The sequence below is a fragment of the Saimiri boliviensis genome, chromosome 8 (genome assembly GCF_048565385.1).
Source record: "Saimiri boliviensis isolate mSaiBol1 chromosome 8, mSaiBol1.pri, whole genome shotgun sequence".
NCBI lineage: Eukaryota > Metazoa > Chordata > Mammalia > Primates > Cebidae > Saimiri > Saimiri boliviensis.
In genome coordinates, this window is record NC_133456.1 from 6,976,184 (window position 1) to 6,992,400 (window position 16,217).

The 16,217-nt window shown below is 44.0% G+C and overlaps 1 protein-coding gene across 9 annotated transcripts in view; it reads right to left on the reverse strand.

Annotated features, from left to right (window-relative positions):
- CACNA2D3 (calcium voltage-gated channel auxiliary subunit alpha2delta 3) overlaps positions 1-16,217 on the reverse strand; it is a 935,925-nt gene that overhangs the window by 241,579 nt on the left and 678,129 nt on the right. For 8 of the 9 annotated variants that reach the window (XR_012518702.1, XR_012518703.1, XM_039477586.2 and 5 more), the window contains 3 exons: positions 14,800-14,871; positions 13,378-13,458; positions 6,353-6,427 (listed from right to left, as the gene is read on the reverse strand). Coding sequence is in view for 7 of the 9 variants with exons in the window: in XM_039477586.2 (XP_039333520.1) it covers positions 6,353-6,427; positions 13,378-13,458; positions 14,800-14,871 (228 nt within the window). In the remaining 2 variants the exon portion in view is untranslated. The remainder of the gene's footprint in view (positions 1-6,352; positions 6,428-13,377; positions 13,459-14,799; positions 14,872-16,217) is intronic. The other variant, XM_074403647.1, reaches the window with a different exon arrangement.

Consider the following 16,217-nt stretch of genomic DNA (forward strand, 5'->3'; position numbering starts at 1 on the left):
CAAAGAAGCAGAATCCATGTTTGGAATGGGGTAAGGGCAGTCCTGAGTGACACAGGGAAAGGCTAGTGTCGTGCTGGAACCCAGGCTGTGGAGAGCTGGTGGTGGAAACATCAATATTAAATTCCAGAGGGGGTGCGAGGATTGTTAGGAAGATGATGCAGTTATCTGCAGAATTTAAACTCACTAAGTAGTTAATCTGAGCTTTCCAGAAGAACAGAAATGGCTTTGACATCAAAACATTCTGATTTAGATGACCTAAGAGCTCGGGTTCACCCAATGTGGTTGCTGCTTTCCACCCAAGGGCCTCCATGCTACGGTTGGGTTATGGAAGTCTAGATGGCTTAGGAGTGAACATACATGGCTAGAATAGCCAGAGTTTCCAGGCCAAACCATGGAGCTCTTCTGCCCTGGCAATCAAGTTAAGGTCCCTTGAATTCTGGGCAAACTCCCACTTCCACTCCTGGACACTGAAGAGGCTACAGACTGAGAGGAAGGACTGGTGGCCATAGCAGAGGAGGGGAACTGGCCACTGACTGTCGGCTCAGACTTTCAGGATGGCACAGTGATAGGTGGTGGTTGTGGCAACAGAACCAGTTCTAACCCACTTTAAGGAAAGAGGAGGTCCTATAATCCATTTTATCTAGAAGGGTCCAAAAAGTCTGGTCACACTCTAGACCCATGGCTGCCCCTTAGGGAGTCCACAGCCACAGGAGGGTCTTGAGCACCCAAAATGTGGCTAGTCTGAATTGAGATATGCCATGTAAGATACACAGATTTCAAAGATTAGTATGAAAAGAAGGTAAAATATCACATTAATAATTTCTATATTGATTATATATTGAAAGATTGATATTTTAGACATACTGGGATAAATAAAATATGTCTTAAATTTAATTTCCCTTGTTTCTTTTGTACTCTTGTAGATGTGGCTACTAGAAAACTTGAAATTACATAGGCAGCTTCTGTTTGTGACTCACACTATATTCCTACTGGACACCGTTAAGTCTAGACAGATTCTGACGGTCATCGCCCCCATGATTACCTTGGTATTGGTCCATATGGCTGCAGAAACCAGGCATCCCAGTCATTCCCACCCTCCAACCACTCAGCCTCCCATTTCCTGAAGAACTAACACAGCAGAGTGAACTTAGTACATCTAAACTCACTGGGCTTAAGGCTCCTGGTTCTGGCACTTTCTAGCTATGTGATCTGGGAGACACCACCGTATGACTCAGTGCCTCGGCTTCCCGTTCTGTAACCTGGGGATATTGACCTTCGTCTTAGAGAAGCCTGGCTGCTCAGCCCAGTACTCATAGTTGTCCTCACTTCAACTCCAGCCTGCTGCTAGATATATCTTCCACCTGGACCTCCTCTCGACTTCATCCTTCCCTTATGCCTCTAGGCCTTTCCAAGGCACATAATACCCTAGGCTTGCTATTCAATTAGTCAGTGACTAAAAGCATTAACACATGTGAAACACTTAGACTAGTTCCTGTCCCATAAAAAGCAATCAGTGAATGTTAGAAATATACTAAGACCAACAACAACAACTAAAAAGTGCATCTGCTCGGTGTCCACAGTTACTGATACACGTATGTTATGCATCCTATTAGACCTCAATTCCTTTGAGGCAGGGCACACCTCTGTGACCCCTCCAAGCAGCTTGCTGGAGCCTCCAACATAATGAACGTCCAGTGTTGTACTGAAGGACAGAATGTGAATTTCTCTCCAACATTTTTACCTTCCATCTCATCCACTACCACATATGTGACCCATGTGACTGGCAGATTTTCATCCCGAATTTAAAATCTCTCCAGGATCCTTCCCCATCTACTGGGCTTGCAGACACAGAGAAAACAGCTCTTGGCCAACTTCAATGCAGGCTTCATGGAAATGAGCCCTAATTTTTGCCTGCCCGAGGCTCCTCTGTGGAACCCTGCCATTGCCGGGGCTGCTGAAAGGGAACCTCCTTTGTGTTCTCTGTCAGTTTGACCAGGTCCACATTCCAGACCTCCTCCTTGGGGGAAGGAAATCGACTTAGCTGTCTCTTTATTCTAAAAGGTAGGGACAGACGGATGACCAAAATCTCCAGAAAGATACATATCACGCTAAAGGCGGCACCTCCGCAGTCCTACCTCCCCCATTCCAATTTGGGCAAAAGGATGCCGCAGACCACCACGGCACGTGTATACTGTGTAACAAACCTGCACGTTCTACGTAAGCACCCCAGAACTTAAAGTATAATCAAAAAGAAAAACAGAAAGGGCTCCACATTCTAAGAAAAATTCATAAAGCTCTCAAATGCAAAGAAATATAAAGAGCAAGAAAACAAAATCTAGTCTGCAACTAAACCTTAAAATACTTTTAGCCTGAATGTTAAAGAGTAGTTACGATCAGACAAACAAACATTCCAGGCGCATCACGATGACGCGAAAAGCATTTCTCAAGATCAAGCGCATTTAATAACTTTTGCTGCGCTGCGGTTCCATTCCCCACCTTGAGAATAGGTGCCAGCCCCCATTCATGGTGCAGTTCCCCGACCCCTCTGAAGATGACTTTATCAGTCTTCAGTCTAACATAGGACGGAGCCACACCAGGCACAAGGACAATGCTTGCTGAGCCAACATCAGTTAATCTGTCAGGAAGTCACAGGCGGGTGGCGAGGACAGAGTGGTTGAGAAACCCTTGAAGGACGGAGGAGACCCCAGGGATCGCAGAGGAGCATTGTTTCAGCAGCTCTGCCGGTTAAACCAAAGTGAGTCCGCTGAGTAAGGCCCTTGCATCTGAGCTGTTCTTGGAGACACTTCGTGATTCACACCCAAATCACACAGGATTAAAGAAAATACTGGATAAAATCAAGCCAAACATTAAGTTCAGGGGAAAGATTTCATAGGACAAATCAGAAAAAGATTGGTATTGTGCTTCAGACAAACCCACCTCTTTCCTCTGGCTGGAGGGGCCGAAAAAAACTCCATGGCAGAGGGAGAGGGAATAGGAGTTATTTTACGCCAGCTTGCTCTGTCTTCCCCATGCTGGCCACAACCCCACACTCACACTCACTGTGCTAATCTGGCGGCCTTGGCCAGAACTGAGGGGAACGTCCATTTGTAATAAGGATTCGATTATATGGCTGGGCTTGGGAGGAGGCAAATGGGGTTTGAATGAGGGTTCCCTCCCCGAGCTAGCCAGAGAAGCTGCTAGCAGTTGGCTGTTCCTAGCCATGCCTGAGAGCTCTGGCCAGGGTGGATTTATGCCCCATGAAGACACTGGATTTCCAGGGTAAGTTCACAAGTCATTCACACCCTCCGGAAGAACCTAAAGTAAAAATGAAGCTGGTTTGAAAGGATCCCTTCACTTATTCATCTGAGTCCCTACTCTGTGCTAAGTGGACCGGTGGTTAAGAAAGGAGGGGAAGCAGGGATAGGTGAACAAAACAGAGACGAACACAGAACTTGTGCATGGCAGGGCTGTGGCGAAGGCATGCCGGCTGGACCTTGGCTATCATTCTTTAGCTACTGTGGCTTCTAGTACTATTCTTATCACCACCTTTAAAACAAACAACCTTGGTTTCTTCACATGGTAGGACTCACATAGACATCGAGTATAAGTTGTCTACTTGTCTTCTAGACCACAGTTGGCCAACCTTGCTACAGAACCAAAAAGAACACTGAGGGTAAATGTAACCGATCCCTTCCCAATGTCTATCACAAAAACCTGAATCACTTGAATAATCAAAAAGTGCTCTTTAGATTGCCTCCCTAAGCATCCATTACCACCATGTTCTTCCCATCTTTACAGAAGCTGAGGACAGAATGACAGAGAACAAAGAGCATAAACAGGATATCCAAATATCCACTGGTGCCTCTGAGGTGCCCTGGGGCCTGCTTTTCTGCACCAGATCCTCTGCTTGCATTATCTCATTAACTCTGACAACAAGCTATGATCAAGGCACTATGGTTATGGCAGGATTATAAGAGAGAAGTGCAGCTCAGAGAGCCTGTGTCACTTGCCCAAAGTCACACAGTGCAGATGTAGCAGGAATAGGAGTTGAGTCCCTCCGACTTTGCTGTGTCTTTTGCTCAGAAAGAAAACACAGAACTCAAGTGAGAGTCAACGTACACTTATTGACCACATTCAGATGGGTTAATTCATGTAATGCTTAATGGTTGGTATCACCCTAAACTACTTCTAAGTATCTGATGGCCTTAGGGTCAGAGACATATGAATGGAACAGATGACCAACGGGTCTGATCATTCCTTATGTTCTTGTCATGGATCAACTGCAACATGGTTCATGCTGTTTGGGTTCTCACAAAGAGAATATGGGGCATTTGTTTGGGCTATGCCACGTGTGGCGTGGCCGAAATCCTAGCAACCACCACCACTTTTGACTCTAGCAACCAGGACCACTTTTGGTGCGTCAACAGAACAGCAGTGGCATGTGTTTACAAGCATCTGTACTCTTAGGAGATGAACAGCATTGATGGGGTTGGTCTGCTTTTCCAAGAGCCTTTCAGCCGCCCTTTCAGGGGCCGAAGCTCTGGAGAGTACATTAGATGGACTATTTACAGACACACCATTTGCTTCATGGCCAGGAGATATAAAAACTGCTAGGCAAATGTTTGTTGGCAAAGCACTGTGGGGACCAGTTCACACTGTGAGTTGACTGTGTGGCAAATTTTCATTGACACAGAGAGAAGGATGCTACCTTGGTAACTTCTGACATCTGATTCTATTTCGTTTTTCCTTTAAATGATAGGAAATGATAAATAGGAAATTAATCCATTAACTGGTAGGAGATTCAGGTTTGATTATTTTATTGACTCTGTTCCTTTCCAATTTGGAATAAATACACACCAGGAGCCCACATTCAGTCACACAAGCTTGTAACTTCTCCTCCTTCCAACAATGATGTCAACTGGGCAACCTGGGAATGGGTAATGTGTTAAGATTGTTTTAGACTTCCATATGTCTTTAGACTTAAATGTCTTTAAAAAGACAGCAGCTTTTTCAATCAGACTTTTCATTACTTCTGACTTACATTTGGAATTAGCCATCTAGTTAATTTTGTTTTTTTCTGATAAAAAGATTGTTGAAATTGAGTATTACCATAAGTCCCATCTTAAAGCATGCATATGGCATCCACATGATGTGGTCATGATTCCATTAATACCAGAGCGATTAGAGCAAAGCTGGATGATGATGGAGCTCTCACATGAACTGTTTCTAAACAATGATGCAAGCGAGAAGTGAACTGGTCCCCGCAATGCTTTGCCAACAAACATTTGCATAGCAGGCACTGCCGCTACTTTCTCATTCTGATGAATGGGAAAAGACGGGAGGCATGGATGGGCATGTGTGCATTTGTGTGTGCACACATAGGTACGTGTGTGTTTACTGATTGCTAATGAAAATGATCTACACTTTCTTAATATTAAAAAAACAGTGTTCACTGCATTACTCTTTATACTTCTATATCTTTTTAAAAATTAGATAAACACACACAAACCCAAAGGGATGTACTTTTCTCAACACACTGCAACTAGTCCGGGGGTGGCAAACGCATGGCACCCTCATGGCCAATGCCTCTCTAGAGCCCACAGGAGGCACCTGTCGGTGGATCAGGGACCGATCTGAGAAGCCTGGCTGCCAGCTCAGGATCCTCCTCAACACAGTGCTCCGGGCAGCCTTGCCCAGGGATGTGGGTTGATGCTACCATGGGCTGTTTTGGATTTGTCCTAACCCCACTCACTTCAGAGAGAGTAAAAACAATGTTGAGAGAAAGAAAGTGGCTTACACATCAGTTCACCAAGCAATGACATAGGCAGGAAATAGAGAAAAATCTCAGCAGCTTCGATTTAACAAAAAAGCTGTAGAATGGCTTCTATGCATGAGGCACTGGGCTTAAGCAGTGTAATGTGGGGGCAGATCCCATTGTAATAAATTTTCAGGGATCTCTGTTCTAATTTGTTGCGTCAAATAAGAGTTGGAGTAAGTGGGTCTAGAGCTGGAGTATGAGTGTCCACATATTATGTACAGGGACCTGTTATGATAGGTTTCATGCTGTCTAGAGTTGAAAAGATTTTCCATATGTTGGCAGATGTGAGACAGCTAAAGAAGTAAATGCATATAGACATATATGGCTTTATATACAAAAGCATGATGGTAAATATATTTATCCAACATTAGGTGTCAAAATACCAGTTACAAACGCCTTAACAATCTTTACAATGCTAAGAATTGAACAGCTTTTTAAAAGTGAAAACTGCAGCAAAGTGTCATCATTGTTGAATTGAAGGAAATCTTTTAAAATGATAAAAGAAGAAATGCAGAAATACATGATTTCTCTTACCAGCGGCCTGAGTTCTGGATGCGTCAGGATATATCCATTATTTGTGATTGCAAAGGCATAACCGTGAATCCCTAGCTGTAAGAGGACGCAAGAAAGAAACCTTCATTAGTGTGCTCCCTGGTGAAATTCACAAAGCATAAAGCGGCTCGGCATTTAGTAATTTACAGCTTAAACTTGGCATTCATAACCCTTATCAGCACAATATTTCATTAAAATGAATGCAAGGCACTGATCCCTGACATTTGGTGGAAATGAAGACCTGTCACAGGATAAGCTCAACAAATAGCACAATTCAAAATGTCACATCCCCACATTGGCATCCAAGGGCTTTATTTTGATTTAATTAAAACAAAAACAATTACTTTTTTTTTTTTTTTAAATAAGAAATGGCTGACGTTTCTGGAAAGACCCTATGTTCAAGTGCACAGAACTTTATCAATGGAGGTGTCTTCTCTCTGCCTATAATAAGGAAAGAGGGGTCCCCACGCTGCCTCACTCCTAGACATCCTATAATTCCACGCTCACAGGGGCCATCTCAAATTGGCTCTCCCCCAGGCTGTCATTTTCCATATTTCTTCAAAGATAAAGTATTCCTCCACCCCTGCCCCAGCCTACACAGGAGCCTGGCAACCCTTTTCATATCCTTTCGTCTTCGAATTATGTGGCTGCCTAGCTTTTCCACACATGCTTCCATCAACACAAAGCCCGGGTAATTTTCTATGCAGAGCCTCACTTAATTTATGTTTTCTGACTAAATGGGACTATGGGAAATAGTTTGTGAGCAATGAAATGTTTTATTAGCTTTAAAAAGTATGTAATCAAATTTAACACTGCACTTATTTAAATAATAATCCCGGCTTTTTGACAATATTTCTATTACACAGTTGACTGCACCCATTGGCTACAATAAATTTACCTACAAATCATTCATGTATTAAAACGGCCTCTGGCATAAAACCCATACTGATCTGTCTCTCTGAAGAAAGAAAATGTAACCCAGTTTTGCCAGAGCAGTGAAAGGGGAGAAGAAAAAAGAAATCCTCTGTTTTTTTTTTTTTTTTTTTCCTGAGGAGTTACTTCACAGTTCTGAGCCCCACTGTTAATTTTCTTTCAATTCTCTGCCACTCACATTCTTGAATATGATACTATTAAATGATCCAGACAACAGAGTTTACAAACCAGGAATGACCCTGTCTGCTTGTTAGCTTAACGTCAAGGTGATGTGAAATTAACTTCAGAGAATTTAACACTGGCAATTAAAAGTTTCCGTTGCATTACATAAAGCAAATATGCAGGTGGTAGTCAAGGGCAACAGACGTCTTCTCTTGGAGTTACCTTGCACAGCAAGTCTTAATAAGATTCTACTTGAATCTAATGATAAAAGTATATTTCATTATGTTGTGAAAGATAAACCAGAGATTTCTTATCCTTTGAGATGTATATCGTCTCTTTCATCTTGTCTCTTGGAAAAATGTCAGATACCGTCAACACTGCATTAATTACCATTATTATGTTTCAGTTTAAGATGGACTAGAGGGTCAAAAAGAAAAATAACTCTGAGAGTTTGGCTTTTTCCATTAAAGGCAAAAGTAGTACTTGATTGGGAATTAGAACTCAATACTAAACAAAACAAATAATATTTTATAGTCAGCTCATGTGCTCAGCACCTTCTTAATGTACATTACTTGGGTTCTTCTTGTGCTTGTGAGAAGCAATGCTCAAAAGAAGGCAGGGCTCCTATCAAGGCTGTAGTTTTCTTTTATAGTACTTATCAAAATTATAATAATCGATCCTTGGTGAGGCTGAGCATAAGTAATCAAGACTTTTGATTATTTCATGTCTGCATCCCCTCACAGAATGTAAATTCCATGAGGGAAAAGGTCCTACCATGTAGTTAAAAATATATGGCGGGGTGGCTGGGATGGAGAGAAGATGGGTAGGGAAAGAAGAAAGAGAAAAAGATGGAAGTAGGGAAACAATAAAAGAAACTGCATTTAGTGTAGACTCTACACAGCTTAGCTAAACTCTCTGCCTCATCCCCGGCCCGATGTCCTGCCTTGATTATAGCTAAACTCTCCGCCTCGTCCCCCAGAAGGCAGACGCCGAGCTCACCTCCCCGTCCCGATGTCCTGCCTTGATTATAGCTAAACTCTCCGCCTCGTCCCCCAGAAGGCAGATGCCGAGCTCATCTCCCCGTCCCGATGTCCGGCCTTCATGATCTGACTGCCATCTCCATTTCCTTATTGCCCCTGCACGCCTCACCCCACTGCAGTCTGCCTTTGCCCTCCCTCCACCACCAAACACGCCATGGAAATTCTTTCTCTACGGTTGCAGTGGTCTCTTCACTGCCAGACCCTATAGGATTTCCTCCCCCGAATCTTCCTGCTTTTGTTAGTTCATTGCTTCCTCCACACTATTCCCTCAGTTTCCAGGTCCCATACTCCTCCTCTTCATAGGATCTTTGTCCTTCACTCATTCCTCAAGTACTCATTTTCCCTGAGATTCTGTCCCCAGTAGCCCTTGTCTGTCTTAGCTGTCCTCTCCCTCAATAAGTTGCAGCGACCACCTCTCTGCTGTTGCTCTTTAGATCCCTGCTCTGGCCTTCGTCTCTCCCTTCAGTGGCAATCCAAGTATCCAAAAGGGCAGTGGTCATCTCTTCTTGGCCATCCCTCTGGCACCTCACACCCAGTCACAGTGCAGTTCCTCTGAAGCTGCTCTTCCTCCTCCTCCTCTCTCTCAGTAGGCAGCACCACGACCCACACAGCCTCCCCAGTTAGAAACTATAGCATCAGTAGCATAAAATTCTCCTAATGTTTTTTTTCCAGGTTTGCGCCAACTCAACCCTGCTACCCAACCATACCACTGCTATATTAACTCAATAGATTTCCACAATGGTCCTGACTTTCTTCCTGCCTCAGAGCTTGATCCCAACGAAATCATCCACCAGGTTGATCCAGGTCAAAGGTAACTGACCATGTTGCTTTCCTTTGTAACAGCCACTAACAACCCCTTTCATGTGGAAGACAGATCCACAGGCCTGCCCATCAGGTCTCCCTGGGGTCCGGTCCTCATCTGGGTACCCAGTCCTATCTCTCCTCACTCACTGCCATTCAGGGCGCACGAGAGCAACGACTCCCCTGCAGTCTTCTCTCCCAGCCAGATCTTTACTCACACATGCCAGCCACTCACAGCATCCCACCTCCCCTCTCCCAGTGGCTAATCCTCAGCCGTGCTATAAGCTCAGCCTCAGATCATCTCCTGTAAAAAGGCTCTTCTGACTTGCACTTTTGCTTTGTCCTTTCTATCCCATCATCACGATGTTTACCGTAGCACCTGAAAATGCTACATTTGGCCAGGCACAGTGGCTCATGCCTATAATCCCAACACTTTGAGAGGCCAAGGCGGCTCACCTGAGGTTAGGAGTTCAAGACTAGCCTGATCAACATGGTGAAACTCTGCCTCTACTAAAATTACAAAAATTAGCCAGGCATGGTGGCACATGTCTGTAATCCCAGCTACTTGGGAGGCTAAGGTAGGAGAATCGCTTAAACCCAGGAGGCAGAGGTTGCGGAGAACCGAGAATTCACCACTGCATTCCAGCCTGAGTAACAGAGTAAGATTCCATCTCAAAAAAAAAAAAAAAGAAAAAAGAAAAAAAAAGCTACACTCACTTTTCTGCCTGTCAACCCTAGGTAGTTCTCTTTCCTTCCTCTGATTTGTCCTGGAAAGAACTGGAGGTGGCCAGTCATGGTGGCTCATGCCTATAATCTCAGCACTTTGGGAGGCTGAGGCGGGAGGATCACTTGAGGTCAGGAGTTTAAGATCAGCCTGGCTAACATGGTGAAACCCCATTTCTACTAAATATACAAAAATTAGCCAGGCATGATGGTGGGTGTCTGTAATCCCAGATACTCTAGAGGCTGAGGCAGGAGAACCACTTGAACCTGGAAGGCAGAGGTTACAGTGAGCCAAGATCGCACCCTGGTACTCCAGTCTGGGTAATAGAGGCCAGATCTTGTCTAAAAAAAAAAAAAAAAAAAAAAAAAAAGAAGAAGAAGAAGAAAGAAGTGGAGGCAGTACCTCCTCCATCAGGATGAACTCTTTGCAGGAAAGGAGCCACCTCACTTAACTGACTCCTCCAGTCCCTAGCACGAGGTGGGACATAAGGTAGGTGTTCACAGTTTGTGTATTTAAGACAGGTATCATTTTACTCAAATATTACCTAGCTCCTACTGAAAATCCCAACTAAAGTCAATACTATTAAAAATGAGCTGAGAAGGAGAAGCTGATTTGCTTCAGCAGATGCACAGCCAGTCCTTCTCAAGCCTGTACCTGAGAAAGTCTTCCTGATACTCAGAAACTGTCTGGTTAAAATCCTTTCCAGGTAAGCATTCTGAGAAAATAACAGCAGAATGTTTTATATGTTGGTTGGTGGCATATAGCTATATCCTAATGTACACCTAAGAAGAGCAGCTCTGACCGCATCTCAAAACCTAATACCTTCTGTGCATGAGCCTCTCAAATAATTAAAAACTTATCATATGACAAAGTCCAACATTAGTTTTTGGCCACAAATCAATACACTGATGAAATCACTCATTTTGTTTCATCCAAAATACATCCTGTCCGTTGCAATGCGCAGTCCCTTGGAGTAATGGAGAACAGATCGAACAAAAGGCCTTCCAGCACTTGGGCTTGCCAAAGGAGCCCTGGACCCGAGGCGTGTTCTCCTGGAGGCCAGGAGCCGCATGGTCCAACAGCCTGGGGAAAGGAGGCACTTCCCTTCCAACTGGAGAGACTGGGCTAATGAAGTGAACCCAATTATAAAATGGCTCATTATGTTAACAGAGGTCATGGTGTCTGGAAATTATTGCTGGGGTGTCTGGAATTCTTAATAAAAATTACAGGAAGCCTGATTGCTTGTGGGAAAATCTATGAAGCTAAGGGAGAAAGAAAGAATTCTATCTTCTGGAAAAACCCCAAGAGCCAAGAGCTGACTCATCTTTACAAGGTGTTAATCAGGAGGGCAAGGTGTGACCTGAACTCTGTTCCCTGGAGCTCTCCTCTCCTGGATGAGAGAGGCCCATTCGGCCATGGCTGTCCCTGGCTGACATGCACACCTTTCACAAGGTTCTGTATGGGAACCAGAGGGAAGGATGCCTTTGGTTAACATATGCCATATCTGCGTCTCTGGTTCCCAACCTGACCCTTGGAAAAGCACAAAACGCACATGCCTACATTTCAAGCCCTGCTGGTTAATTTTCTATAGCTAAACTTCTTCCTCTATTCCCTTGATATGCTTTGTTTCCTTCATCTGTTACTAGCAGAACAATGTTGAGAAAGTTATTTCAAGCCTCCTTAAGTAAAAATGAGGCCAAAAGGTCCCCACTTCATGGGCGTGTAGTTAGAAATCAATAGGAATAATGCATATGAAGTACCTTAGACGACACTAAGCACACAGTAAGAAGTTCAATAAGTGTTTTAGTATATTTTCGTTATTATGATTTTATTTTAACTGTTACTATTAGGATTGTCATTGCTCTTATTGTTTTTGGTAGCATTGGGGTTACAGAGGTTAAAATCATGGCTCTCCTGCTTGCAAGGTGGAGATTTGGCAAGACATTTAAGCTTTCCATGCCTCCGTTTCTTTTACTATAAAATGGGGGTGACTATAATGCCTCCTTAGTAAGCGAGATAATGCCATAAAGAGCTTTGCATCTTGCCTGGTAGAGGAAGCTTGGAGAAACTGACACAAAGGGTCATGGTTACTGGTTCCCTGCCACGTTCCTCCTTTCTTGATTTATTGGACACATATCAAGTGGTGGCCCTGTGCTTGGGTTTCTAAATCTCCTGTGAAGTAAGAGGCTTAAGAACTGTTTGGAAACAGTCTCTACAGGTGGGATGCCTTTCCTGAAACCGTGAGCCAGCAGTTCTGGACACCCAGGTCTGGCGATTTCAACAAAAGTAAGGTCTACTATCTTTAGGGGCCTCAAAGTCTTCCCTCATCTCCACCCTTGACTTTCAGTTTCTTATGAACTACAGTTTCCAACACTGATTATGTGGGTTTGGATCAATAAAGTGTCCTATCATGCCTCTAGAAACTTAACCCGGATTATAAAAGGCCCGGTGGATAAAGCTCGTGGTCACCATTTGACAGATGGGGAATGAGGGATTTGAGGGACTTGTCCACACCCACCTCATCAATGATGGAGCCAGGAACCTGCCTGCCTCTACCTGATGCCAAGGAAATCCCAGGGGCACCTCACAGCTGTGGGAAATCAGGCCCCAGCACATCAGGGAGGGTGGTGCTAAGAAAGAAGCCCCTGGCAGTCAATAATCCCTGATTCTCGGCCTCCCTCCAAATGGGGACTCATTAATCCGAGTGGGCCAGAAATGGAGACCAGCTAGCCAGTCTGCTTGGTGCTGGAAAGGAGTGGGTGGATGTGGTGTTTGCCCCTGTGCAGCCAGCGGAGCCCTTTGTCCAGTGAAGCAACCAGACCTGGTGGGGGCTGCTCTCTGATGCCTCCAGTATGCACATGCTCATGCCTACACTCAGGGCACAGAGCACTCTTGGGCAGTGCTGTGTATCTGGGTTGTGCTCAAGGGCATCCCCCTCCCACTTTTTGATGTGTTTTTCCAAAGAGTCCCTACTAGGAAATAGGACAGTTTTCTGGATCGGGGGATGCTAAGAATACTGTGGACTATCTTTTTAAAAGGCAAACCAGTCATGTCAATGTCCTGTGTGTATCAGAAAAATTTGATGATCATATCAAAACTTACAATATCACATTGATTCTTTAAACTGAGAGGAGGTAAATAAGGAAAACAGCAAATCATTGTAAATAATAATAAAAGAAACCTTTTAAATAACTGTGCAGATGGTACAAAGACAAGCTAACAGGTTGTAATAGTGGTGAGCAAACACGTCACTCCAAAGGGAAGCAGAGCTTGAAGCCTGAATTTTGTGAAAACAAGGCTCTGGGTGTCTCTGTGGCTCTGACTTCAGTAATTAGGTCATGCGTTACCTTGTATTTGGGGATGGTCTTCAGAAGTTCTTTCACTGGGACATCTGTGCCAACCACTCCCAGGAGAATGCCCTTCGATCTCTGTTGAAAATAAACATTGGATTATAATAACAGTAACTTAACTTGGCAACAGAAATAGAATCTCATGAGAAGTCACATATTGTGGATCACTGCCTGGTGTCTTCCCCAAATGATAAAGATTGAGGATTGAGGATTAACCCAGATCTCCAAGCACAGTCTCTTCTATCTCCCACCCTCCACCCAAAATGTTACTGGGTAAAGTAAGAGTTTCTCAGGCCAACCATTAACTACTACAGTTCCCAACGCACACTCAGCAAGACACTATAATAGCCTCCCTCCTCTCTCCTGAAAATTAAACATTGATTTGAAGAAACAAAATAGTTTCTACAGCTAAGGGCTCTAAACATTCACCAGTTTCTCTTATGAAAGCTTTTTACAGGAAAGACAGCATGTTAACTGCTTTCTCAATTTACACTGCCATCTGGTGCCCAGGACAGAGAGACTAAATAGCCAGAGAAAGATGTAATAACCCTAACACTTTTACCAACCGAGGACCAAGGTAAAGGAATAGGCCTCCAGAGCATCAGTTTCCAAGGCGGGTGGCCACTGAGATTTGCTAAAATTGTCTAATGTCAGAAAGGCATTAAGGCTTGTAGTGGGTTGAAAAGTGTCCCCCCCCCAAGTTCTTTGCAACCGAGAACCTCAGAATGTAATGCCTCTTGGAAATAACGTCTTTGTAGATGTAATTGTTAAGGATCTTGAGATAAAATCACCCTGGTTTTTGGGTGGACCCTAAATCCCATGACTGGCCTCCTTATAAGAGAGAAAGACACAGAGAGACACAGAAGCAGAACAGGCCAAGTGAAAACAGAGGCGGAGATTGGAGTCACACTGCCACAAGCCAAGGAATGCCTGGGGCTCCGAGAAGCTGAGAGAGGAAAAGATAAATTCTTCCCTAGAACCTTCGGAGGGAGCATGGCCCTGCCGACATCTTGATTTCAGCCTTCCAGGCTCTAGAATTGTCAGAGGAGAAATTTCTATTTTTTTAAGATAGAAATTTTTGGCACTTCATTCCCAACAGCCCTAGGAAACTAAGAAAAGGCTGGTAACTATAAATGGGAGTGGTCAGTGCACCATCATCAGGGATGGTCTCTGGGGCTTTTCCTCCTCCGGTCCTCTAATACCTAAATTTTGGAAAGGTGCTGCAAACTCTAAAATGATGCCAGCTTGGGTTCCTCTCATCTGTTTTTGATTTGGTGATTCTAACAGCAAGATCAAACACTAAGGAAAAATGACATACATCCTATGCTTAAAAAACAAAAGTCACCAGAGCTGGAGTCAGAGGGCATCTTAGAAAACCACCTCCTAGCATCAAGCTGGAAGTGCAGCCACTGTACTCACGGTTTCGTTCTGCTTACTAAACACAGGCATGGCTACAGTGGTCATCAGGACGAGGCCCTGATCATCAGTCAGCTGGATGGGAGAGAAAAGCCAGTTACCAGAGAACGATCTGGAAGCCACAGTTCTGGAGGCCACCCCCCTTGACAACCATGTCCTTTCCAGAACAGGGGCTGTTGAGATGGACCAGTGCCTGCCCAAGCCCTTAGCAGAGAAGGGAGCACAATGACTCTACCCCTGGATTTGCAGAGGGCAGTCCCAGCTCCCTGCTGGGGAAACAAAATCAGTTGTCCGTAGTCACTCCAGCTGACCTGTTCTCTGCTTTCAGCCACTTTGGTGCAAATAGAACCTTGTTTGGATCTTCCTGACTCATTTTATTTTATTAGCACAGGTTTATTTTACTGTTTTACCTCCCAGACATTTATGTTTCTTAAGAGTGTTTCTCAGAAAGCATGCACATAAGGGGTCTGGAGAGTTGCCCCTGCTAAAAATGACAGAATCTGAAGCATTTATTTCCCCCAAGGTAACCAGTTGAGGCCCTTTTACCTCTCTGGGTCTCTGAATGCCAGTTCCAGATGGAAAATAAATTAAACAAAAACAAAATTAAAAAAAAAAACTTTATCATTTGACTTCTAAAATCATCAGGAAGAAGGTAATCATTTCTCTTATAAGAATGGCTCTTGGAATACAGAATGTGATCCACCTCTGTAAACCTCTGAATTAGGTTACACACACATGGAGACACATCATTGCACCTGCTTCTCACATAGTGTGAGGAGACAGGCAGGAGCCCCTACTCTGTCCCAAACAAATAGGGAAATAGGGTCTTGGAACATGGTAGGTAGGCTTTGGCCCAATACAAATCTGATTCTAAATCTCAGCTTTGAATCTTTCCTAACTGCACTGGTGAAGTCTCCACTTACTCATATGAAATAATGCCCACTATTTCCCAGCAGTGCTGCCATGAAGATAAAATAGAAAAATGCCCAGCATGGTACCTGGCATATGATAATGCTCAAAGGATGCCAGTTTCTTTTTTCTGCCTTCAAGGTTACACAGCTAGTAAGTAGCAGAGCCCAAAATGAGATGAAGGCTGGAGACACTGCTGATAGGCACCAAAATTGACCAGGCAAGTCCTTCTGCCTTCACAGCCTGTGCAAGTCCCAAGTAAAGTAATCTGTGAACTAGAATCCACTACCTTCAATCTACGGTTGTCTTCTGATGTTTGGACACTTCTCTTCCATAACTTTAGTTCCACAGAATAATCAGGTGTTGCTCCCTCAGTCTACTTGGGAAGAGGCATTATAAAGAGAAGATCCTAAAATCTAAGTGTTTGAAGCCCCCATTGACTGGCTGGTCTCTTGAGTAAAAGTCATTAAATTTAGTGTATCTTTTGCCTTGTTCTTCTAATAGATTATTAG